The 27,894-nt window shown below is 45.1% G+C and overlaps 1 protein-coding gene across 1 annotated transcript in view; it reads left to right on the forward strand.

Annotated features, from left to right (window-relative positions):
* Nucleotides 1–12,379: 12,379 nt before the first annotated feature.
* Nucleotides 12,380–27,894, forward strand: part of STAM2 (signal transducing adaptor molecule 2) — an 88,604-nt gene continuing 73,089 nt past the window's right edge. The window contains exon 1 of the mRNA XM_082261116.1: nt 12,380–12,577. Within this exon, the coding sequence (XP_082117242.1) occupies nt 12,538–12,577 (40 nt within the window). The 5' untranslated portion in view covers nt 12,380–12,537. The remainder of the gene's footprint in view (nt 12,578–27,894) is intronic.

Below are 27,894 nucleotides of genomic sequence, written 5' to 3' on the forward strand. Positions count from 1 at the left end.
GCTATGTGTTGAGTTATTTTGAGGGGACAGCAAATTTACACTGTTATACAAGCTGTACACTCACTACTTTACATTGTATCAAAGTGTAATTTCTTCAGTGTTGTCACATGAAAAGATATAATAAAATATTTACAAAAATGTGGGGGGTGTACTCACTTTTGTGAGATATTGTAGCTCACTATAATGTATTTAGATAAGACCATTGAAGGTGAATGTTCATGGCTCTCCCCGCCATGATCTGGCATGGATGTAAGATCTTTGGTGGATGTAGAGTCTCGTTTAAAGGGGCTTTAATGTAAGGCTGATGTGTCACTTTCACTTTCTGAGCACTTACTTATAGCCTTGCACTCTTTGCCAAAGTATTCTGTGGATGTGCAACATCTCAAGCAAATGTCATGTTTCCTTGGAAATGCCCTGCATTGTTCAGCGGGCTTTCCCTTAAATGCACACTTTCTGAGAAGTTGTGGTTTGTCATTTTTAGTTCTGGCTTAGTCTTTGATGAACTTTGAAAATAATAGGAAAGTTGGTAAGGAGACTTGATGCCACTGTTGCCCGTGTTATTGGAAATTATAAGCCAATTTTGTCATGACTTGGTTCAGACCATGGGCACTGTCTAGGTAGCTAAAACCTTTAAAGGTAAAATAACGGTCACTTAGTTCTTGGAAATTCTGCTCTAATCTCTCCTCTGCAAAATAAAGTTCTTTGTCTGGTTTGTGTATGTGAACAGTTCGAAGTTTCTTAACATAGTCCAAAGACTGAGGACCTAACCATCTGTTTAACAAATTAAGTTCTTGCATAACTGTGATGTTAATTTCCTGGACAACTGACTTGAACATGGATCTCCAGCTTCTGCAGTTCTCCAGGTGATCATCAAAGCAGTGTTTCTGACTCCTACCACCATGACCACTTCTTCAAATCACTGAAGTGCTAAATTGGCTCACTTTAACCACTTTCCCACCGCTCACATTGCTGCTACTGCATCAATGTGGCTCGTTATCGTCCCCCTGTAGGCGGCGCTCGCGCGCCGCCGGAGGCGCGCTCCCGCTGTTTTCAGTCACAGCGGGAGTCGGGCCAGGGGAGGAGCGGCAGCGATCGTCGGGGAATCGAGTGAGGAGATCCGCCCGCTTGTGTAAACAGAGCGGGCGGATCTCCTAAGTGACAGGCAGGGACAGATCGCAGTGTTCAGCATCCGATCTGTCCTTGTGTCACTCAGTCACCTCCCCCCCCCACACGTTAGTAAGCACCAGGCATACATTAACCCCTCCCTCTCCAATAAAATTAACCCCTTCCCTACCAGTGTCATTTTTACAGTAACAGTGCATATATATAGCACTGATTACTGCAGTAATGTCACTGGTACCCCCAAAAGTGTCAAAAATGTCAGTCAAGGGTCCGATCTGTCCGCCGCAATGTCGCAGTCCCGCAAAAAAATCGCAGATCGCCGCCATTACGCGTTAAAAAAAACCACCAAAAATGACAGAAATCTTTCCCTTAGTTAGTAAACGCAATAACTTTTGCGCAAACCAATCAAAATACGCTTATCATGATTTTTTTTACCAAACATAGGTAGCAGAAAACAAATTGGCCAAAAATTTAAAAAAAAATTAGATTTTTACATTTTTTTGGGGGGGAATTTCATATAAAAAAATGTTAAAAATATTGTTATTTTTTCAAAATAAACTCTCTTTTTTTGTTTATAGCGCAAAAAGTAAAAATCGCACAGGTGATTAAATACCACCAAAAGAAAGCTCTGTTTGTGGGAAAAAAAGGACGTAAATTTTGTTTGGGTATGGCGTCGCACTACCGCGCAATTGTCAGTTAAATTCGCACAGCGCCGAATCGCAAAAAGTGGCCCAGACGTAAGACAGCAAAATCCTCCGGTGGTAAAGTGGTTAAGAAAACAATATTGAGATAAAGGTACCACATCCCAATATTATTTGAAGGAAACAAACTGAGGAGGTATGGGGCAAAAGTGGGGATTTTCATGGTACCGTCAATGACCAATAGTGATAGTATGACACTGGTATGATATATTTAATATAAAAACATTTATTTTATTAAATGTCATTAACAAAAGAAAAAGAGACAGGAGGACAAATTATATATGCAAAAAACAATGAGGACAATTAGACATCCAATATAAAAAACAGATCAAGCAGAGTTGTAAACCTCATATATTAAAGTTGTATTTTGAACCACAGGGAAGTACCAAAGGGCCAGAGTAATCTGGTGATTTCCAAAGTGCTTCCTCGGGTATACAACTGCCCACTACCCTACATGTTTCGCGGTGTGATCCGCTTCTTCAGGGGTACAGGGGTAGAGTGCTCCTTTAATATCTCTCAGAAGAAGTAAACCTCTGTATACTGATTCCATTTCATTTGATCATCCTCTAGTTGTGTTAAATTAGTGCGGGGGGTGCGATGGCGCGGGAAGGGCGCGGCGGCATTTTATTATTTATATACCTTAACTATAGTATATATTTTATATATATATATAAATATCTATATATATTTATATATATATATATATTTTATATATATATAAATATGCCAGAGAAATATCTCTCTACACTCAATGTGGCCCAGAGAAGCCAAAAGGTTGGATACCCATGACCTATGGGAAGAGGGCAGAGGTGCACTTTCCAGCTCTGCAGCCGACAGCCTATCAGACTCTGTGATAAGCTGACAGCTGACATGACATGATGGTGCATCTAGTGGTACAAAAAGAACAACTCCACTATTGTTGAGAAAAAAACAAAAAACAATCCCTTTTGGGTGATCAATACACATTGCAGGAAGATTAGCAAACATTGTTGCAGATTTCTACCTGTTTCTGCTCTGAAGAAAAAGCTGTTTGTGCTTTGGATACGGATTCTGAATGGGAGTGGCATTTTCATTATTAATCAGCTGATGCACTTCCAGGGTTCTGATGATAAAAGCTGCAGTGGCAGAATCTCCTTAGAAGTCATTAACCCTTTGGAAGTATCTCATCAAACATTATATTTTTGTTGCAGAAGATGCCTAAAATTTGACTTGTATCTTAGTGCATATTTCTAGGGAAAATAAACAGTGAGCCAACTTCATAAGTAGAAAATGACATTTCTAGGTAAGTTCTGTACACCAACTGTGTACAAAAGGCCTCCAGGCTGCCATATTGCATTAAATTGTACAGAAAATACACTTACGCAGATTGAATAGGGAAGGTAATTTTTAATAACAATTACAATTTGGCTTGTGTAGCAATCGGATATGGTATACTGTATATTTTTAATTTGCTATTTTTTCCCACAAAAGTGGAGTTACCCTTTCAGTTCAGGGCAGTGTGCACCCAGGGACAAATGCTCAGAATGTAGACTGCTTGTGTTCTGGGTATTCGTTTCTGGGCATCTCCTGCCTTAAATAAAGGTATTGCTAGGTGCATCATCCAGCTGCCAGGCTCTCAAAGAACTTGACAGCAAATATATGACAATATTGTACTTCTAGAACTATATAATATGCGAAAATACTGTATTTGAGTTCATTCCCTGCAAGGGCATTATCTGCACGCAGTATGTTTGCTATAGGTTTCTTCTTGGTTTTCTATTTTCCTACCACAATCTCAACATAGGGGTAGATATGTCTTTCTTGAGAAGCTCACCCTTCACTTTCATTCATATAACTTTGATATGAAATTAGAGGTAACCTCTCTTTAGCTGTGAACAATTAGTGTAAAAGCTCTTTTTCTGGAATGAGATTGATAGATGTGGAACATCAATCAGATTTGAATTGCTGTTTGTAACTATCCCAAGGACAGGTGTCGCCAGGACAGGAAGTAAGGGGAAATCTCCCCTGTGGAGACACAGAAAGAAAAAACCTTCAGAATAAAAAATACATTTAGGCTTCAGTGCCATTTTATAGTGGAGTTCCACCCTAAATTTATACTTACCTCCATCTTCTCGCTCTGGGTCACCTGAAAAACAAATGGATAATCGCAATTTTTTTTTTTTTTTTTTTACTTACCTCGTATAGAAGAAAATATACTCACCTTACTTCCTTCTTCCTCCCCTCGCCGGCCACGGCGATTCATCACTTCCTGGCTTTGTAATGATTCCTGGGAGCTGAACGTCATCGCTCCCAGGAATCATTGCGCCTGCACCGGCCCTGACGTTAATTCCGGTGCAGGCACGTCATATCTTGCTAAACAGCTTCTGGGCATGCCCAGAAGCTGTGCAGGGATGACACTGCGGCACCGGAAGTGACAGCGGGGTCGGTGCAGTGCATCATGGGACCGAAGAAGACGGAAGAGGGCGCAGAAGAGGATCGCGCTGGCTTCAAGCTGCCCACACCTGAGATGGCAGCGCTGTACAATACTTTTTCAAGGTAAGTATTTCTCCTAAAAGGTAAGTGCAACCCGGGACAGATCAGAGGCTAGCCATTGTGGAATGCACTAGCCCTGACTGTCCCGGGGGTATTTTCATTAAAAAAAGTATTCCCAGGGTGGAACTCTGCTTTAATACATAATTCCAATAACATTAGGAATGGGGAGCCCTTACAGGAGTTAAAGAAATCTCAGCTCTTCACTTCAGCTCATCCCAAACAGCTGTCAATGGTTACTGCAATGCACACAGCATGTTGTACCTGGTCAGCAGATTAGTGGGTCAAAAACCACAAATAGACAAACGTAAAAGTACGACTCTAATGTTCCTATCACTGATATCAGCCAACAAGGCATATAATGAACTGGTGCAGATCATATAAAGCTGCTTGTCTGCCTGTTACAATATGCTACAAAAAATTTGTTGGGGCCGCAACTATTAGGCCCACTAGGGGGCGAAATGCATCTGCAGGATCTGCTACGGGTGAAGAGCAGAGCTGAAGCCATCTTACATTACTGGTTTAGTTTGGGTTACATTGGATCGAGTGTCCTGTGAGTGATCGGCTCCCATTTTTCTGTATCAAAAACCACAAAACCCACAGTGCTGTATGGCTAAGCTATAGGTTCACATTATGCTCTGCGATAACCTCTGAGGTCCGCTGATAACTGTCCTCCAGCACCTGTGTAATTACCTGAACTGTATCATTCATGCAAACTGGGTTAAAGTAAATTATATGACTTTAATATGTAATCTAACCAGATTGTGATCTGCACTCCAGGTGAATTAAAGTAAGTATCAGGAATTGGCCCGAAGATGATCAAATGGCAGAAGTGGGGGACTTGAGTCACATGACTTGATTTAAGTCAGACTTACTGTAAGTCACCAGTTTGAGGACTTGAGACTTGCTTGACTAAAATGAATAAAAGACTCGACTTGACTTTGACTTGGTAGTCATGACTTGAGACTTGACTTTGACTTGAGACATATGACTCGAAATGACTTTACTTTTTGAAGTTATTAAATATTTGCATTTTCTCAAAATGTGTTAAAGCAAAATGAATGGGCCTGTCATGTTTCTGACACCACAGTCACTTAAAAACCTCAGTGTGTTCTGATTTTTAGGACACTGGCTGTTTAACAATGGAAATACTTAATATGTTTTTAGTGACTGTGGTGTTGAAACATGACCGGACGATGGATTTTGAGCTGTTTGGGCATTTAAAGTGTTTCTTTAATATGCCAAGAAAAAATCACTCAGCAGTTTTGTTAATGTTGAAAATAAAACAAAACCTTTCCTGACCACTGACTTTTAACCACTTAACCCCCGGAAGATTTTACCCCCTTCCTGACCAGGGCCTATTTTGCGATTCGGCACTGCGTGACTTTAATGGACAATTGCGCGGTTGTGCGACTCCATACCTAAACGAATTTGACGTTCTTTTTTTTCCCACAAACAGGGCTTTCTTTTGGTGGTATTTGATCACCTGTGCGATTTTTTGATCATGCGCTATAAACAAAAAAAGAGCAACAATTTTGCAAAAATAACAATATTTTTCAAATTTTTTTTATATGAAATACCCAAAAAAAATGAAAAAATCAAAATTTTTTTAACATTTTAGGCCAATTTGTTTTTGGTTTGCGCAAAAGTTATTGCGTTTACTAACTAAGGGAAAAATTTTTGTCATTTTTGTTGTTTTTTTTTTTAACGAGTAATGGCGGTGATCTGCGATTTTTTTTGCGGGACTGCGACATTGCGGCGGACAGATTGGACCCTTGACTGACATTTTTGACACTTTTGGGGTTACCAGTGACATTACTACAGTAATCAGTGCTATACATATGCACTGTTACTGTAAAAATGACAATGGCAGGGAAGGGGTTAACTTTATTGGAGAAGGAGGGGTTAGGGGGGGCCCTAGGGGCGTGCTTCTAACTGTGAAGGGATGTGGCTAGTGGTGTAACAACAGAGACATACGATCCTACATAGCAGGACCGTATGATCTCTGTTATTACACAGGGGAGAATGACAGACGGCTTTGTTTACATTAACCGCCTGCCTTTCTCCCTCTGCAACGGACGATCGTGAGTGGGCACACGCGCGGGGGTGTATCCGTGAACGAGCGGGGGCCGGAGCGTGCCCCCGGTGGCGCGCGCTCGCCCCCTAGAGGCTTACAGGCTAGTGACGTACCCCTAAGTCACTTTGCCTGTGAGGGGCTGACTGCCACAGTAAATATACTGACGGCAGTCGGCAAGTGGTTAACTGATTTGAAGGTGAAAATTGGGGTAGATCAGTATTTTGACTTGATTTGTGACTTGACCAAAATAAATGACTTGACTTGACTTGACTTCTAGCAGGGACTCGACTTGACTTGCTTGCTTTTCGCCACAGTAACTTGGGACTTGCTTGAGACTTGAAGGTTAAGACTTGAGACTTGCTTGTGACTTGCACACGTGTGACTTACTCCCATGTCTGTCAAATGGATTACAACATTGTGTAATCATCCAACGGCACTGGTGAAGATGAGTGGGACAGTGTCTTCTCCATTTGAAATGTAAATGTTATTTGTTCTGTCATTAGAGCCCTTACTAACAACGATTCGAAATTGTGTGGGTGTAAAGGGTATCAGGATCGGAGATGAGGAGCATAAAATAGCTGCATATGCAGACGATGTTTTGTTCTACAACTCCAAGCATAGGATGACTTTGCCAAATCGAATGAAACTTTTGAAAACTTACGGAGAAATGGCAAACCTAAAAATGAATTTGGTAAAATCAGAGATCTTGAATTTAAGCCCCGGTTCACATTTGTGCGAGTGCCGGGTTCGCATGTAATATCAGAGCGCACTGCTCCGACATTACATGCGATCAGCTGTGCGGTGCGAGTTTAGCCATACAGTTTGTATGGCTAAATTCGCCTCCCACCCGCAGCAAACACGCACAGGAGGCATTTTTGCAGCCGCATCAGGATCGGATCGCACAGCGGTTCACACTTGTGCGATCCGCTCCTGTGCGAACTGCACGATCGCACTGCGATATGCGATCAAACTGGGGGTGTCGTTAAGATTACATTGACACCCCCAGCGTATCGCATATGGCAGTGTGAACTGCCGGGGGTGTGTGTGCGATGCGGGAACAGGCTGCGAATTCGCAGCCTTCCCGCATCGCATAAATGTGAACCGAGCCTTAATGTAAGTAAACAAGAGGAACAAGCGCTAAAATGAGAATTTCTATTTACTTGGAAGAAAACAGAACCAAAATATTTAGGAATAAGAGCCGGTTCACATAGGGGCGACTTGTGAAGTCGCGGTGCACAGCGCGCACCACGACCTCGGAGCGACATGCATGGACTTCATTTTATTGAAGTCAATGCAGGTCGCTCCAGGTCGCCCCAAAGTAGTACACGACCCTTTTTCTAAGTCGGAGCGACTTGTGTCGCTCCTATTAGAACGGGTCCTGTGCTAATCTATGGCAGGTGACCCATGGCGACTTTTCAGGCGACCAGGTCGCCTGAGAAGTCGCCCCAGTGTGAACCGGCTCTAAAACTAACACCACCACTGGGGAAAATATATCAAACAAACTATATACTTCCTCCTTAATGCAATAAAACCAGTAATAAAAAGTTTGACAATTAGATCCCTTTCCTGAATAGGGCAGGTGAACATGGTAAAAATTGTAATTTTCCCATAAATCATGTATACATTTCCAATGTTACCTATTCCTCTGCCTCAAACATATTTTAAGACAGTAAAGACAATGATAATTAAATATATATGGCATGGCACAATAAAAAAACAGAGAATACAGTTTTCAGTATTAACTCAAAATATATAATATAAACTGCAAGGGAGCTTAGCGGTACCCGATGTTAAAAAATATTATAATGCGGTATTATTATCAAGGGTGATAGAATAGACAAAAAAAAAATAAAAAAGATGGGTGAAGAAAGAGAAATGTATTAGTGGCACACCATTGGGTAAGGTTGTTTGGCTTCCGCCACAATATAGAAAGTTGGATATAAATACACATGTAATGACTTTGGAGGTATTAACAATTTGGGATTTAACACACAAAAAAGCAAATTGGAAGTTTAATTCACCACTAAACCCTTTATGGGAAGCATGTTACTTTGCACCGGGGAAGCGGAGATTTTTTGGGGAGTGGATAAAAGACGGGAATGCACAGTTGAAAGATATAATGAAAAATGGGGAAATATGCACATTACAGGACTTAAAACACAAAAAAGAAATGATGGTGATCATTGAATAGTGATAGTTTCAGTTGAGGCATTTTGTAGGAATGTTGACTCAACCAATAAGATCGGAAGAGAATTTATTACCTCTAGAACAGCTATGTATATCTAGAAATACTAGACATGGTTTTTGCCGGATCTACAAGATATTGATGACGTTAGCTGGACTGAAAAGGCCCCCATACATCAAAAAATTGGAAAGGGAATCGGGAATATGTGTGAATGATCAACAGCTAAGAAAAATTATAAAAATGGTACATAGCACTGCAATAGACATAAGAACTACAGAAATGAACTATAAATACCTCTCTAGATGGTATATAACACCAGATAAAGTATATAAGTATCAAATAGGAAAATCACCAAACTGTTGATTAGGTTGTGAAACAACAGGAAATATGGCTGCCCCAAAATAAAGAAATATTGGAAAGAGGTGTTAGTACTGATAAAGGAGATTACAGACATAGAAATTTCTGAGGACCCGTGGGTTTGTCTATTCCACGGTACAGCGATTCCAATGAAACATTACAATAATTCCATAACTTTATATGAAAAAATAGCCTTTAGTTACACTTTAACCACTTGCCTGCTTGGCACCTTTACCCCCTTCCTGCCCAGGCCAATTTTCAGCTTTCAGCACTGTCACACTTTGAATGACAATTGCACGGTCATGCAGCACTGTACCCATATGAAGTTTTTATTATTTTTTTTCACACAAATAGAAATGTCTTTATTTTTATTTTTTTGCTAAACAAAGGAAAAAAGACTAAAAATTTTTAAATAACAAACAAATTATTTCCCATAGTTTGTTATAAAATTTTTGAAAACAGGTTATTTTGCTTCTTCATTGATGTGTGCTGATGAGGTGGCACTGATAGGCAGCACTGATAGGTGACACTGATTGGCAGCACTGGTGGGACTGCGCTGATAATCAGGACACTGATAGGTGACACTCATTGGCAGCACTGGTGGGACTGCGCTGATAATCAGGACACTGATAGGTGACACTCATTGGCAGCACTGGTGGGACTGCACTGATAATCAGGACACTGATAGGTAACACTCATTGGCAGCACTGGTGGGACTGCGCTGATAATCAGGACACTGATAGGTGACACTCATTGGCAGCACTGGTGGGACTGCGCTGATAATCAGGACACTGATAGGTGACACTCATTGGCAGCACTGGTGGGACTGCGCTGATAATCAGGACACTGATAGGTGACACTCATTGGCAGCACTGGTGGGACTGCACTGATAATCAGGACACTGATAGGTGACACTCATTGGCAGCACTGGTGGGACTGCACTGATAATCAGGACACTGATAGGTAACACTCATTGGCAGCACTGGTGGGACTGCGCTGATAATCAGGACACTGATAGGTGACACTCATTGGCAGCACTGGTGGGACTGCGCTGATAATCAGGACACTGATAGGTGACACTCATTGGCAGCACTGGTGGGACTGCGCTGATAATCAGGACACTGATAGGTGACACTCATTGGCAGCACTGGTGGGACTGCACTGATAATCAGGACACTGATAGGTGACACTCATTGGCAGCACTGGTGGGACTGCACTGATAATCAGGACACTGATAGGTGACACTCATTGGCAGCACTGGTGGGATTGCACTGATAATCAGGACACTGATAGGTGACACTCATTGGCAGCACTGGTGGGATTGCACTGATAATCAGGACAATGATATTCAGTGCCCTGATTATCAGTGAAGATGTCCCTTTAAAACACGGGTAGCAAACACAAGGCCCGCGGGCCGAATCCGGCCCGCCAGGCCTTTTCATACGGCCCGCGGCGGCCTGCCACCTCTGTGTCACTGTCATGCAAAAAATACATCCTCCGGCCGGTCTCCAAGGAGACATCTCACGCTTCCTCTCCTGGCGCCGCCGCTGTGTTTCTCCTGGCGGCCGGCTGGGCATGCGCACAGCTCAATCTGCCGGCGCCGCTAGGACAGAGGGAGCGTGAGATGTCGCCTTGGAGACCGGCCGGCCAATCTCCTGCTCTCTCTCCTCAGTCCCTCTAGCGGCGCCGGCTATTAGTGTTAGTGCCTTTTTTTTTTTTTTTTTTCCTGTCAGCTAGCTGCACCCTGAGAGCGGGCTTTTGGCCCAATACACAGGCAGGGCTTGTACCAGAGCAGGGACAGACAGGAAGGGTAGGATAATGCACAGATGTGAGAGAGTTTTTTGGGGTTTTTTTTGGGGGGGGGGGACCGGGGTGGGGTGGTGAGGGCTGTGGAGGCAGGTGGGAGGATGGGAGCAGAGCGCACTCCTGAGCCTCGCACGCCAAAACTCCGCACGCAACCCCGCACTCCATGCGCAGCGCACTCCTGAACCAGCACTCCATATGCAGCACACTCCTGAACCCCGCACTCCGTACCCAGCGCACACCAAACTCCGCACGCAACCCCGCACGCACTCCATGCGCAGTGCACTCGTGAACCTGCACTCCATATGCAGCGCACTCCTGAACCCCGCACTCCGTACCCAGCGCACACCAAACTCCGCACGCAACCCCGCACGCACTCCATGCGCAGTGCACTCGTGAACCTGCACTCCATATGCAGCGCACTCCTGAACCCCGCACTCCGTACCCAGCGCATGCCAAAACTCTGCACGCAACCTTGCACTCCGTACGCAACCCTGCACTCCATGCGCAGCACACTCCTGGACCCCGCACTCCGTTCCCAGCGCACGCCAAAATCCGCACGCAACCCCGCACTCCATATGCAGCGCACTCCTGAACCCCGCACTCCATACCCAGCGCACGCCAAAACTACAGATACCACCGGCCCCTTGAGGGCAACTATACTGCTGATGCGGCCCCCGATGATTTTGAGTTTGACACCCCTGCTTTAAAAGAATCCAGTTAAAGGCTCTCCTCTCTCCGATAACCGGCTTCTGTTTACATCTGTGATCAGCTGCCCTTGGACACTGCTAATCAGGTGGTAAAGGACTGCTGTGATTGGCCCTTTACCCCGATCCGTCTGAAGGACTCAGAGAATGCAGAGCTCCAGGTTTTTACTTGCATACATTCTATGCATGAAGGAAAAAAACCTTCTGTGCACAGCCCCTCCCCCCCCCCTAATATTTCCCTAAACCCGATCTAGTGATATGTGTTGTTTTGGATATAGTGGAGAGGGGTTAGGAAGCCGGTCAGGTTTTTCATTACCGTCTTTGTCCCCGCTAGGGAGATTTCGCTTATTTATTCAGTTTATCTTTATTACTAAGTGAAAGTAGATGAAAGTCCCAATGGGGAAGGCCGTTGAAGGTATTCCCCAAGGCTCTGGTTGGAAAATCTTCCAATGGGGACACTAGTTTTGGTGACAAGCAGGTATTCCCTCACTCTTACTTATTTTGGCCATAGAACAGGAAGTAAAAGGAAATCTACCCGGTTACACAGATGGAAAGATAATAACAGGAGTTATAACACTTCCTCACTTTATTCAAAATAAAAAAGAACAAAGTTTAGCCTTCAGTTTGACTTTATCAGCCCTTCACTGTCACATTTACAGCTCATATAACATCAGAGCTCCTGCGGCGCCATTAAGCCGGTGACGTCACCCACGTGACATTCCAGCTCCCAGCCTGCCTGCCCTTCCTTCTGCTAGGGCCCTCAGAGGAACGAAGGGCCTCCGGAAGAGCTGCCCCCTGAAACGCCTGCATTTGAAAAGCAGACGGAAGCGCCCGGTGAGGGCACGAATCATTCCTGTAGTAGTCGGTAGTGTGTAGCGTGACTCGGCGGCGGTGTGAGAATTGGATTTAGCGTGGGGCGGGACGCGGTTATGTGAGACATTGCAGACAGGCAGCAGGAGGGGCAGCCAGTACGACTCCAGCTTGTTGTGACGGGAGAAGCCGGACAAGGAAGAGGGTGACCGGGGATAGACCGACCCCACCGCCACCGCCGCCAGCATGCCGCTCTTCAGCGCCAACCCCTTCGAGCAGGATGTGGGTGAGTGTGGGGGGAGGGGAGCTGTCTACTGTGTCAGCTGGAGATCAGGGACCACCCGGGACTACTGCACACCCCGATATGTCATCCCAGCAATGCCAAGGACTGTCAGCCAATGTCCCTGCACTTCATGGGTTGTCCTTATAAATGTCCCTGCTTTTTATAAAGTCTGTCCCTATAATAGTCCCTACACTTCAAGGGTCGTCCTCCTAAATGTCCCTGCTTTTATAAGACTGTCCCTATAATAGTCCCTACACTTCATAGGTTGTCCTCATAAATGTCCCTGGTTTTATAAGACTGTCCCTATAATAGTCCCCACACTTCAAGCATTGTCCCCATAAATGTCCCTGCTTTTATGACTGTCCCTATAATAGTCCCTACACTTCATGGGTCTTCCTCATACATGTCCCTGCTTATATACGACTGTCCCTATAGTAGTCCCTGTAGTTTAAGGAATGTCCCTGCTTTTTATAAAGACTGTCCCTATAATAGTCCCTGCACTTCATGGGTCTTCCTCATAAATGTCTGTTTTTTTTTTTTTTTTTTTTAGAATGTCCCTATAATAGTCCCTGCACTTCATGGGTTGTCCTCATAAATGTCCCTGCTTTTATAAAGACTGTCCCTATAATAGTCCCTACCCTTCAGGGGTCTTCCTCATAAATGTCCCTGCTTTTTTTTCAGACTGTCCCTATAATAGTCCCTGCACTTCATGGGTTGTCCTCATAAATATCCCTGCTTTTATAAGACTGTCCCCATATTAGTCCCTGTACTTCAAGGGCCTTCCCCATAAATGTCCCTACTTTTATACGACTGTCCCCATATTAGTCCCTGTACTTCCAGGGCCTTCCCCATAAATGTCCCTGCTTTTATGAAACTTTCCCTATAATAGTCCCTGCACTTCAAGGGTTGCACTCCTCCTATATGTCCCTGCTTTTATAAGACTGTCCCTATAATAGTCCCTGCAGTTCACAATGTGTCCTCATAAATGTCCCTGGGTTTATCTTGTGGTTCCCTGGTTTCAGAGGGGCTTCCCAAGAAAATGTCCCTCTTATTTGAGGACCATCTTTGGAATTTGGAGGGTTGAGGTCATCACTGTTCCAGGTTTTGATGTGCGGTGCCCATCCAAGTCCCAGATCATCAAGGACCATCTCTGTATAAAGGTTCCTGGTTTTCAAACGGTGCCCCCATAAATGTTCCTGGGTCCAAAGGCTCAGCCCAGGAACTGTTCTGCTTTTCAAGGATTGTCCCCATAGGTGTCTATTATTTTTAGGGTCTGTCCCCACAATTGTCCCTGGTCTTATATGGCCTTCCCTGGTTTTATAAGGCAGTTCCCTAACTTTGAAAGGTCCTTCCAGGAAAATGTTTCTGCTTTCCGGGACCATACTAGGGACTAGAAGAGTTGTCCTCATCGCTGTTCCTGTTTTGTGCCATGCCAATTTGAGTCCCTAGTCTCCAAGGGCCATCCTTATAAATGTCCCTGGTTTACAAGGTATGTCTCTGTAAATGTCCCTGGCTTTCAAGGACTTTCCCCATAAATATCCTGGATTTTCAGTGCCTGTTCTCCTAAATGACTCTGGGTTCAAAGAGACATCCCAGCTTTTCTACAACTAGCCTAGGAAATGTCCCTGATTTGGAACGGTTGTCCCCATAAATGTTCTGTTGTCCCCATAGGTATCCATGATTTTCAAGGACTGTCCTTTAAATGTTCTGGATTTTCAAGGGATTTCTCCGTAGATATTCTGGATTTATAGCACTGTCCCTGAACTGCTAGGTCCATTCCTATAAATGTCCCTGGTTTTCTAAGACTGTCCCCAGGTTTTAAAGGGTCGTTCTAGGGAAACGTTTCTGCTTTCCAGGGCTATACTGAGGTTTTGTAGGGATGTCTTCATCTCTGCTCCTGTTTTGTGCCATGCCAATTTGTCCCTAGTTTTCAAGGATGTCCTCATGAATGTCCCTCGTTTTTAAGGTATGTCCCTTGTTTTCAAGGGTTGTCCCCATAGATGTCCAATGGTTTTCAAGGGATTTCCCCATAAATGTCCTTCATTTTCAAGAGATGTCTCCATTAATGTCCCTAGTTTTCAAGGGATATCCCCATAGATGTTCCTTAAGTTCAAAGAATGTCCCTATAGATGTCCAATGGTTTTCAAGGAATTTCCCCATAAATGTCCCTAGTTTTTAAGGGTTGTCCCCATAAATGTCCCTAGTTTTCAAGGCATTTCCCCATAAATGTCCCTAGTTTTTAAGGGTTGTCCCCATAAATGTCCCTAGTTTTCAAATGGTGCCCCCCATAAACATCCCAGGGTTCAAAGGCTCATCCCAGGAAACTTTTGTTTTTTTAGGGCCATCCTATGAAATATCTCTGCTTTTTAAAGATTGTTTCCATAGATGTAGATGATTTTAACCACTTGCCTTCTGTGCACTTAAACCCCCTTCCCATCCAGGCCAATTTTCAGCTTTCAGCGCTGTCACACTTTGACTGACAATTGCGCGGTCATGCTACACTGTACCCATATGAAATTTTTATCATTTTTTTCACACAAACAGAGCTTTCTTTTGGTGGTATTTAATCATCTCTGGGTTTTTTATTTTTTACAAAAAAAAAGAATAAAGACAAAAAATTTTGAAAAAAAAAAAAAAAATTTTTCTTATTTTCTGCGAGTAAATTTTGAAAATAAATTTTTCTCCTTCACTGATGTGCGCTGATGAGGCGGCACTGATGTGCGCTGATAGGCTGCACTGATGGGCACTGATGAGGTGGCACTTATGGGCACTGATGAGGAGGTACTAATATGCCGCACTGATGAGCACTGATAGGCGGCACTGATAGGCGGCACTGATAGGCGGCACTGATAGGCGGCACTGATGAGCACTGATAGGCGGCACTGAGAGGTGGCACGCTGGGCACTGAGAGGCGGCACTGCTGGGCACTGAGAGGCCCCACTGACGGGCGTCACTGATGGGCACTGAGAGGCGGCACTGATGGGCACTGGCGGATGGCACTGATGGACACTGACGGGTGGCACTGATGAGCACTGGTGGGCAGCACCATCAGTGCCCACACTCAGTGCCCATAGTGCTGCCAGTCAGTGCTCATCAGTGCCTAGATGAGCAGGCACTGATGGGCACTGACTGGCAGCACTATGGGCACTGATTGTGGGCACTGATGGCGGGCACTGTGGGCACTGTTGGGGGCAATGTGTGTATGTTTTTTTACCTTGCAGTAATCAGGGCACTGGTGATCAGTGCCCTGATTACATGTCTCTGTGTCGCCAGCGCTGTGAGGCTCCCCCTCCTTCCTCACACTGCAGGCTCCGTGTGAGGAAGGAGTGCCGGCGATGAGAGATGATCTCATATGTTTACATATGAGATCATCTCTCATTGCATGGGCCGATCACGTGGTGAATGGCCGCTGTGATTGGCCATTCACCACGATCTGTGATCGGCCGTGTCCAAGGGACACGGCCGACACAGATTCTCCCCGATGCGCGCTCGCGGGAGCGCGCGGGGAGCCTGCTTCTGGGAGGCTGTTTAAAAACGGCCTCCCGAAAATTCGAGTCCGCGCTGCAGCCGTATATAGGCTGTAGCGCGGATGGGATGTAGTTAAAGTCTGTCCCCATAGTTGTCCTTGGTCTTATAAGAATGTTCCCCAGTTTTGAAGGGTCAAACCCAGGAAAATATTTATGCTTTTGTGGTCCATATACTATGTTTTGAACAGTTGTCCTCATCACTGTTTCTGAGTCCCTGGTCTTCAAGGGCCATCCCTATAAATGTCCCTGGTTTTCAAGGGATGTCTTTGTAAATATCCCTGGTTATCAAGGACCTTCCCCATAAATACTGTATCTTGGATTTTTTAGTGGCCCTCATAAATGTCACATGGTTTAAGGAGTCCTCTTAGGTTTTCTAGGGCCAGGCTGCACTGTGTATACTGACATGTATGTATGAATGAATAATACGTTCTGTATGGAGGCCAAGTAATCAGCTGATCAGCTAATCAATTAGGAATATAGTTGACCACTATTTTCATCAATTATGTTGATTGTTTTTTTCAGACCTATTCACCTTTGTCTCCTTCAACCACTGTGTGGTCATTGACTGTGTGCTTTGGGTCATTAGAGCACTTGCCAGGATAGAAGAAAAATGGAAAGTTGTCACTGGGAAGAAGGTTTACTTTCCAACATGACAATGACCCAAAGCATACATAGAATGTGTCGGCAGATAAGAACCATTTGGCCCATCTAGTCTGCCCAATATATCTGAATCCTATGAATAGTCCCTGACCCTATCTTATATGAAGGATAGCCTTATGCCTATCCCATGCATGCTTAAACTCCTTCACTGTATTTGCAGCTACCACTTCTGCAGGAAGGTTATTCCATGCATCCACTACTCTCTCAGTAAAGTAATACTTCCTCATATTACTTTTAAACCTTTGCCCCTCTAATTTAAAACTGTGTCCTCTTGTGGTAGTTTTTCTTCTTTTAAATATGCTCTCCTCCTTTACCGAGTTGATTCCCTTTATGTATTTAAAAGTTTCTATCATATCCCCTCTGTCTCTTCTTTCTTCCAAGCTATACATGTTAAGGTCCTTTAACCTTTCCTGGTAAGTTTTTTCCTGCAATCCATGTACTAGTTTAGTAGCTCTTCTCTGAACTCTCTCTAGAGTATCTATATCCTTCTGGAGATATGGCCTCCAGTACTGCGCACAATACTCCAAGTGAGGTCTCACCAGTGTTCTGTACAGCGGCATAAGCACTTCTCTCTTTCTACTGCTTATACCTCTCCCTATACATCCATACAGCAAAAATGACCACACAATGGTTGAAGGAGAAAAAAGTGAATGTCCTTGCATGGTTAGTAGAGATATATCCCAACAGACTAAGTGCTTTAATTGAAGCACAAGAGGTGGTACAACAAAATACTGACAACAAGGGGGAAGGGGGTCCTTTTTTCCAACTCAGTGATTCTTTTTTTTTTCTTTATTACATGTATTGGTGTTATATGGTTCACTTGGATGTTCTGGTATATATACATAGATGGGGAATTTCCCTTTTTTTTTTTTTTTTTTTTTAAACATTTCTAGTTTTCAAGCACTGTCTCTATAAATGTCTACTGGTTATCAAGGATGCTGGATTTTCAAGCTCTGTACAATGTCCCAGGGTTCGGAGGATCATCCCAGGAACTGTCCTGGTTTTCGAGGGCTGCCCTAGGAAAAGTCTGAATTTGTAGGGCTTGGACTATTAAATGTCCCTGGTTTTGAAGGGCTGTCCCCATAATTGTCCTTTGGTTTAAAGGTTTGTTTACAGAAATGCCCCTCGTTTTCAGGTAGGCATCCCTGGTTTTCAAGGGTCCTCCCTGTAGGCGTCCCCGGTAGGCGTCCCTGGTTTTCAAGGGCCCTCCCCGTAGGCGTCCCTGGTTTTCAAGGGTCCTCCCTGTAGATGTCCCTGGTTTTTAAGGACCCTCCCTGTAGGCGTCCCTGGTTTTCAAGGACCCTCCCTGTAGACGTCCCTGGTTTTCAAGGTACCTCTCTGTAGGCGTCCCTGGTTTGCAAGGGCCCTCCCTGTAGGCGTCCCTGGTTTTCAAGGGTCCTCCCTGTAGACGTCCCTGGTTTTCAAGGACCCTCCCTGTAGGCTTCCCTGGTTTTCAAGGACCCTCCCTGTAGACGTCCCTGGTTTTCAAGGACCCTCCCTGTAGACGTCCCTGGTTTTCAAGGACCCTCCCTGTAGACGTCCCTGGTTTTCAAGGACCCTCCCTGTAGACGTCCCTGGTTTTCAAGGGCCCTCTCTGTAGGCGTCCCTGGTTTGCAAGGGCCCTCCCTGTAGGCGTCCCTGGTTTTCAAGGGTCCTCCCTGTAGACGTCCCTGGTTTTCAAGGACCCTCCCTGTAGGCGTCCCTGGTTTTCAAGGACCCTCCCTGTAGGCGTCCCTGGTTTTCAAGGACCCTCCCTGTAGACGTCCCTGGTTTTCAAGGACCCTCCCTGTAGGCGTCCCTGGTTTTCAAGGACCCTCCCTGTAGGCGTCCCTGGTTTTCAAGGGCCCTCCCTGTAGACGTCCCTGGTTTGCAAGGGCCCTCCCTGTAGGCGTCCCTGGTTTGCAAGGGCCCTCCCTGTAGGCGTCCCTGGTTTGCAAGGGCCCTCCCTGTAGGCGCCCCTGGTTTGCAAGGGCCCTCCCTGTAGGCGTCCCTGGTTTGCAAGGGCCCTCCCTGTAGGCGTCCCTGGTTTGCAAGGGCCCTCCCTGTAGGCGTCCCTGGTTTGCAAGGGCCCTCCCTGTAGGCGTCCCTGGTTTGCAAGGGCCCTCCCTGTAGGCGTCCCTGGTTTGCAAGGGCCCTCCCTGTAGGCGTCTCTGGTTTTCAAGGGTCCTCCCTGTAGGCGTCTCTGGTTTTTATGGCCATTATAAGAAATGTCCAGGACTTTGATTGCCCTAAAAGGTTTTAAAGGGCTGTGCTGATATGTTCTTTGTTTTAATGGACCATGCCTGTCAGTGTACCTGGTTTTCAGTTATTGTCCCCATAGGTTTTCAAGGCCATCCCCATGAATGTCCCTGGTTTTCAAGAGATGCTCCCTTAAATGTCCCTGGTTTTTTAGGAACCTCCTCATAAATATCTTGGATTTTCAAGGGTCTTCCCTATAAATATCATATTCACCATAGAAGGGGAACACCAGGCTGTGTCTGTCCTAATGGAATGATTGGCTTCCTAATGGATAAGGAATATTCATTTATTTCCCAGGCCAAATAATTGTAGAGCCAGTGACCAATTTAAAGTGGAACTCCATTTTTATTAGGAAAATAATGACCAGGTTTATCTGTGTTGCTTGCATTCTATTAAACTTTATTGGAGATCCTCACCCGTTTCTGTTATGTAGATATTGAGATAGGCATTTCTAATGCATTTTCTGAATGTGAGTGGTAAATGGGGGAGGGGGGGGGTCTGTTTTTATTATAATAGTAATGCAAGAAGAAACATTGAGGTGATATTGCAGATAGGGCTGAACGATAGTCGACTATCGTTCTGCGGGCTTGGACGATATTCATATCGCCGAAGACACGATATTTAGCGTTAGGCAGGGAGAAGTCGGGACTCGGGGGGAGGAGGAGGACTCACAGTGCTGGCAGCCGACACATCCGTTTTGCTTTCGCCTGTGATCAGAACTCCGCCCCTCCAGCCCGATGAAATCCAGCACTTCCAGCTCTGCCTCTAGTCTCCAGCCGACCATTACTCCGCCCTGCTCCGCCCATTGTCTCTCCTGGCTGCATCGGGGGCGGGATCAGGCTGTAATGTTTTGTAAATAGATTCAATGGAGAGACAATGGGCGGAGTAATGGTCGGCTGGAGACTAGAGGCAGAGCTGGGAGGGCTGGATTGCATCGGGCTGGAGGGGCGGAGTTCCGATCACATCCAAAAGCAAGGGGAAACCAATATTGACACAATTCTACCTCCTATCACCACTGTGAGTCCCGACTCTGCCTAATCCACACTGTCAGTGTCTTCTGCATTCCACCCAGAGAAATATTGCGATATAGATCGTTGAAAACCAAATATCGCAATGTACTTTTTTCCCCAATATCGTGCAGCCTTAATTGCAGATAATTAGGAAATTGATGAACATGCAATAGACTGCCTAAAGCTGCAGTTTAATCTATTTACATTTTGCTTTCTCTAGTACCTCCTTTCCTTCCTCATCAACCTGCCAAGGAAATGCTTAAATAAAACCCTTCAGTTTTCATTCCATTCCTCACCTTAGTCCCAGTTATGTGGTCACCAGGGTGCTGTACATAGTTTACATAAAACATCCCAGCATCCTCCCTCAGCACTCCTCCCGAGCCCTCAGCCCTGATCCAAGCAGAGACCTTCTATAGATATCAGTATGGGGAAAAGTGGGCAATCCTAGGCAGACTTTGCAGCAAACCACTCCACTGTAGGTGGCGCTGACAAGTAATACTGAGCCTTCATGACTGAAGAGAACTTAAAGTTGGCGCTCCAGGCTCCTCCGGAAAAATTAAGTCAGCAGCTACAAATACTGTTGCTGCTAACTTTAATATAAGGACACTTACCTGTCCAGGGATCCTGAAATGTCCTCACCCGAGCCGATTCTTTAATCGACTTCAGGCGCAGGCGCCGGCATCTCTAGTAGGGGAAAAAGGAAGTGAAGCCTTGCAGATTCACAGCGTGTTTCCTACTGCGCATGCGCCTTGTGAATGGTCCTGTAGTCTTCTGAGACCTGTGATGTGTCCCAGAAAGGAGGGGGCGAGCTTCCATCTCTATCCACCACAGCGTATCTGACCAGAAGTAAGAGCAGGTATCGGTCAAAACCAGGTACCCACCCCCCCCCCCCCCCCCCAATAAGTGCCAAATGTGAAGGGGGAGAGGGTGCAGACAACTGGAGCTTCCCTTTTGGGTGGAGCACTGCTTTAAATCCAATGATCCAATAAATAAAGAGTGTGGGTCAGGGGCAGTAAGGCTTTAAGGAAAGGGCTAGATCTTGGGTGCCCAACTTGTGGCCCAAAGAGCCTTCTGATGTGGCCCATGACCTCCTGCTCTGGGATGGTTGGTCAGCAAGCCCAGATCACAGGTTTATCATTGGATCATCCCAGAACATCAGTGTTGAGGAAGCAAGCAGCTGTGGTGATAGCAGAGCCGCATTAGTAGCTTGCTCCTGTCCCAGGCGGTGTGATACCGAATGCATCCCGCCCGGGACAGCAAGACTACAGCCGGCGATGCCTGGAGAGCAGAATGTGGAAGATTAAATAAAGGTCATTGTATATATCATTCACAGTTTAGCAACGGGCATCATATCAATTCTGCAATGAATATTAGCCTGCGGGTTAGCTGCACTGAGCCATAGACTTCTATTATATCCTGCAGGTTTGGTGAGCTTTCAGAAGGTGCACCACACTGACAAGATCCTGCATAGCGCAGCTTACCTGCAGGAAAGTCGCAGGTGTGAAGCGCTGCACCCGAGGTGTGGGTAAACCACAGTGCAACAGTGGGAAAGCGGCTTTATAAGGAGGCTAAGGACAGTAAGAGGTGTTCACATTTGCGTTCTTTGGGGGGGTAGTAAAACCCCATAGTTCATTGTGGCCTTTGACTGGTTACCAAATAGTGTTTGTTACCCCAACATTCCATATTCTTGTTCTCTTCGTATTGCTTCCTTTTGTGTGAAATCTTTGGTGTTCCTGCTAGTCCCTCTGCTTCCATATTTAAAACTGACCACACTAAGCAGGAGAGCACAGCGTGCATTGTTCTCTGCACAGACATTCACTGGGAAGCTCAGTGTCCTGCTGCTTCTCCTCCCTCAGCTCTTATGCATCTGAGAACATAGGGAATGTGATCACTTATAAAAAAAAAAAGGTATTTATAATGTTTTTTTAATCTATACGCGTTTTTGCCTTTCATTTCTCTTTCTAACTGAATGGGTTGCTTTACAAGGTGATCATTTACAAAAACTTTAAGTGGCCCTCACTCTTCAAAAGGTTGAGCACCCTGGGCTAGATGATGCTGGATGTCCTCCAGCCAGGAGGGCTTTATCAGCTTCTAATGCACACTTGAGAGGGCATGAGGATTCTGGGAAATCTGATCTTCAAATGAAGCGGTTTCTTTGGTTATGAACAAGACCCCCCCTTTTCTTTTTTTTAATCATAGCTGCAGTAACTTCCCCTTGATCTTATTTGCCTTTAATAATATGATTGTATTTGATTAGCACTGTCTTTGTACATCACGTCTAAGGGCCCAAAGCTGCCCAGAAATAAGTGTATGCAAGACATATTATAGTTGTCCATCTGTTCTGTTTGGGGTTGATGAGATCTAACTGGACAGCGCAGTCACCATCTGTTATGTCTGCGGGTTTTTCCAGAGTTCCTATGAATATTGGTCCAAAGAGTTTCTGGTCAAAGGAATATTTATTATGAGTAAATGCAACTGGACCAGTCACTATAGGTCGACTGCACCGCATCCCTATAGTAATTATAGGGCAATAAATGGGCACCGGGACTTCTCAGGTCCTACAGCAATAGATCACACAAAGCATTTTGAATATTTGTGCAGAACGTAAAACAAACCTTTTTTACTTTTTGGATAGAGTAAGGAAAAGTTAAAAGCAGGACAGGGTTTTTTTTTTTTTTGCCCTCTGTCCCATTGGGGAGAATTCCCTTCCTGTCCCATAGCCAAAACAGGAAGTGAGAGGAAATCCCTCCAAAGTAAGGGAATCCCTGGTTGTCACCAGAACTAGTGTCCCTATTGGAAAATTTCCCCTGTATTTTTCTGTTCTGGTGACAACCAATGTTAATTTTGTCAAACATTTTCGTCAGCGTCCTTTTTACGGTGACAAAAAATAAACGAAAATTACACCACATTTTCGTCCACTGACAAAAACTATGACTGAAATCAATTACGTATTCGTTAATGAACGAAAAAGCGAAACTAAATTGTGAGACAGGGACGTTTTAACCTCATGAACTTTCGGTTTCCACGGAGCTCCGTCTGCTTCCGCTCCCAGCAAGAAAGTGACCAGAGTCTGTAGCATGCTTCCCTTATCAGCAGTTAGCAGGTTGTACAGCAAGCATTACAGGCCTCCGAGTCCTGAGACGACCATCCAGAGCAGCACTGTGCATTACAGGCCTCCCGCCAACTACAGTCCAGAGCAGAGAGCACTACGAGTGTCCAATACACTTACAGGCCACCCCTCAGACCACTGTCCATCCAGAGCACTGTGTGCAATACAGGCCGCCTCCTGACCATGTGCATCCAGAGCACTGTGCATTACAGGCCATCCCTCCGACCTGAAACCACCATCCAGAGCACTGTGCATTACAGGCCACCCCTCAGACCTGAAACCACCATCCAGAGCACTGTGCATTACAGGCCATCCCTCAGACCTGAAACCACCATCCAGAGCACTGTGCATTACAGGCCATCCCTCAGACCTGAAACCACCATCCAGCACTGTGCAGCATTTCAGGCCTCTGAGTCAAACCACCATCCCAGAGCACTGTGCATTACAGGCCTCCGCTCAGACCACAATCCAGAGCACTGTGCGGCATTACAGGCCTCCTGAGACCACCATCTAGAGCACTGTGCGGCATTACAGGCCTCCTGAGACCACCATCTAGAGCACTGTGCGGCATTACAGGCCTCCTGAGACCACCATCTAGAGCACTGTGCGGCATTACAGGCCTCCTGAGACCACCATCTAGAGCACTGTGCGGCATTACAGGCCTCCTGAGACCACCATCCAGTGCACTGTGCGGCATTACAGGCCTCCTGAGACCACCATCCAGAGCACTGTGTGGCATTACAGACACCGTCTAGAGTAGGGCTGAATGATAGTCGATGTGATTTCGACTATCGTTCTGTGGGCTTGGGCGATATTCATATCGCCGAAGACACGATATTGTGCAGGCAGCGGACCCAAACGAGTTTCCCCTTGCTTTCGGCTGTGATTGGAACTCCACCCCTCCAGCCCGATGCAATCCAGCCCTCCCAGCTCTGCCTCTAGTCTCCAGCCGACCATTACTCCGCCCTGCTCCGCCCATTGTCTCTCCTGGCTGCATCGGGGGCGTGCACTGGGGCGGGATCAGGCTGTAATGTGTTGTAAATAGTCATCGGAGAGACAATGGGCGGAGTAATGGTCGGCTGGAGACTAGAGGCAGAGCTGGGATCACAGCCGAAAGCAAGGGGACACTCGTCTCCGGTGAGGGAGGGGGAGCGCTGTGTAAGGTGTAGTACCGGTGATGAGAGGACGGTGATGGGGATCCTCCGGTGTCCGCTATGGAGTTCGCAGAGCTGATCAAAACCCCCGGGGTGGACAAGGTGGTCCTGTACTGACCCTTCCACCTGCCAGTGGGCGGGACCCTGTGCCCGACGGGTCACCATCTGATCCTGAGCTCCAGACAGGACAACAGTGAGGAGCTGTGGCTGCTCCACTCATGTCGGGCTGTGTTCTAACTTCTTCTACCTCCTATCACCACTGTGAGTCCCGACTCTGCCTAATCCACACTGTCAGTGTCTTCTGCATTCCACCCAGAGAAATATCGCGATATATATCGTTGAAAACCAAATATCGCAATTTACTTTTTTCCCCAATATCGTGCAGCATTACAGGCCTCCTCAGACCACTGTCTAGACTAGAGCACTGTGTGGAATGCATTACAGGCCTCCTCTTCAGACTATCCATGTCTAGAGCACTGTGCATTACAGGCCTCTTCAGACCACCATCCAGAACACTGTGCAGCATTAACAGGCCTCCTAAGACCATCCTGCAACTAAAACTAAAACATTTGCAGAAGACCAAAATGGGAATAAACCTAAAATGGCATTTTATGTAAAGGACTATAACTAAAATTAAATCAAAATTCGATGCTAAAATGAACACTGGTGGCAACCCAAAATTTGGGATATTCTACGCTCTCAGTGATAACGGTAAAAATGACAAATAGAGAGGGTGAATTTCCCTAATGGGGGCACAGAAAGAAAAACAAACCCACCAGGTGTTCCAATCCATCTCCACTTTACTGAAAACTAAACAACAAAAAAAAAATGCCTTCAGATTTTCTTTAACCACCTCAGACCTGCACTGTAGCCAAAAGACAGCTACGGTGCAGCGCTCTCGTTCCGGGAGGGCGTCCATGGATGTCCTCTCAGAACCACATTCCCTGGGGCACGCATCTGGCACGCTCTGTGGTCACTGTGTCCTTACCGTCGATCACAGTTCGCGGTAAAGGGCCAATCACAGCAGCCCTTTACCACGTGATCAGCTGTGTCCAATCACAGCTGATCACGTGTAAACAAACTTGCCGGTTATCGGCATTCCTTTTCTCATGCGCTGTCAGAGGACAGCCGGTTACCGGCAGGTGTGATGGGACATTTACACAGATCATGCCTTGATTATCAGTGCAGCCCCATCAGTCCTGCCTATTAGTGCCCATCCGTGCACCCTCATCAGTGTACATCAGCAAAGATGAATAGTTATTTATTTGCAAAATGTATTAACAAAGTAAGAAAAGCGTGTTTTTTAATTTTCGGTCTTTCTGCTGTTTTGTTTATCAAAAAATAAAAACCCAGTGCTGATTAAATACCACCTGAAGAAAACTCTTTAAAAAAAAAAAATTACAAAAATGTCATATTGAAAAGGTGCGTATATAAACCCAGGCCCATATATGCACTAGCATGTCATGTTGTCAATGTCATATGGGTACAGTGTTGCATAGCCGTGCAATTGTTTTCAAAATGTGACAGCGCTGAAAGCATAAAATTGGCCTGGGTAGGAAGGGGGTAAAAGTGCCTAATAATGAAGTGGTTAGAACACAAAATACATAAAATAAACTTTTAATATAAATTTAGTCCCTTATCCATAAAAATAAACTAACTACATTCTTATATACCCCTCCAGTCAGCCAGTTCCAAATTCAGCAGCATAGAAAACCAGTTCTCTCACAATATCTAATTACTGTCTTATCTGATAGGGTATGGGTGAAATTTATGCGATTTGCAGATATTACTCGGCTTCTTCAGGAAATAGAAGATTTATCTGAAAAGAGGTGTGTATTGAAGTAGATCAATATTCATAGGGATATCATTAGTTACATAATTACATAGTTAGGTTGAAAAATACAAACACAAAAACCAAACGTATTACAACATACTAAAATGACAAATCATCACTCAAGCATCTCCTAGATATACCCAGCGCCCAAGCCTAGCCCAATGCCATCGAATCGGAAAAGGACTTCAAGGGAGGAGTACTCCCTGGTCGAGTGCCCTTAAATCATTCTTCAAACTAGTGTGGGTTGATGTAAATGCTAGGCAATGTAAGCCTAACTTATAATACTGAATGTATTATAGGTATCCAAATGCAAGCCTCATATTATATTACAATATATACTCGAGTATAAGCCGACTTTTTCAGCATGTTTTTTTTTTTTTTTTTAGGCTGAAAAAGACCCCCTTGGCTTATACTCGAGTCACGGTCTCCCTTTTTAAAAATGGCGGCGCCAACACGTCACCGCACATGCGCCGTCTGCCTGGGAATAGCCGAACGTGTACAGGCTTTCCCGAGCATCGGCGGTGCATGCGCGGTGATGAGCTGGCGCCGGGCGGCGCCATTTTTAAATGTAAGGCGCCTCACTGACAGGTAAGACTCCTCCGCAGCCCCTGCATTTCCTCATGCAGTACTATGGGCATGGTACAGTCTCCTGTACCATGCCCGCAGCACTGCATCTCCTGTGCCATGCCCGTGCCATGCTCGTGCCATCTCCTGTGCCATGCCGTGCCATCTCCTGTGCCATGCCCACAGCCCTGCATCTCCTATACCATGCCCGCAGCCCCTGTTTTGTGTCTTGTGGTGGTCCAGTTGGGTCCAGTAGCTGCTGCATTTCCCACCCTAGGCTTATACTTGAGTCAATAAGTTTTCCCACATTTTGTGGTAAAATTAGGTGCCTCGGCTTATACTAGAGTATATACTGTATAAGAATGTTGAGTAACTGGATCTATATGGAATGTTTTAGAAGTATCTAAAGGTTGGTTCTCACCAGATGCAGTTCAGTGCATTTTTAATCTGCATCAAAAACGCAAGCACAGTGTTTTCCATGTATTCCAATGGCCCTAGTTCACACTAGTGCAGTTGGTTCCAGTGCAGTCAACAAAAGTTGAACATGCTGCATCTTATTTCTGTGTGGAACACATATGTCCTGAATTAAAATGAAGATCGAGGGGGGAAAATGCACCAGGAAGGAATCAAAAATATGCATGCAGAAATTGTGGTGTAAACTGACCCCCAAATAGATGCCACATAATCTATTATAAGAATGTTGCTTTAAAGAATTTCAGGTATACAAAGTGCATCCCATAAAATTAGAATATCATCAAAAAGTTCATTTAGTTTAGTAATTCAATTAAAAAAGTGAAACTCTCATATTCTATATAGATGTGTTAAGCACAGAATGATATATTTCATGTATTTCTTTCTTTTAATTTTGATGATTTGGGCTTACAGCTAGTGAAATCCTAAAATGCAGTAACTCAGAAATTTTTGAATATTACATAAGTCCAATAAAAAAAGAGAAAAGGATTTGTAATACAGAAATGTTCGCCTATTGAAAAGTATGTCCATGCACAGTATAGTATGCACTCAATATTTGCTCCTTTTGCATGAATTACTGCATGGTATGAAGGCGATCAGCCTGTGGCACTGCTGAGGTGTTATGGAGGCCCAGGTTGTCTTGATAGACAATAGCTCCACAGCAGGATTTCCCTCATCAACAACTAGTGTTGATGGTAGAGTCAAATCATATATATGTATGTATGTATATATGTGTGTGTGTGTGTGTGTGTG

Source organism: Pelophylax lessonae, assembly GCF_965119305.1.
Source record: "Pelophylax lessonae genome assembly, chromosome: 6".
In the NCBI taxonomy this organism is placed as follows: domain Eukaryota; kingdom Metazoa; phylum Chordata; class Amphibia; order Anura; family Ranidae; genus Pelophylax; species Pelophylax lessonae.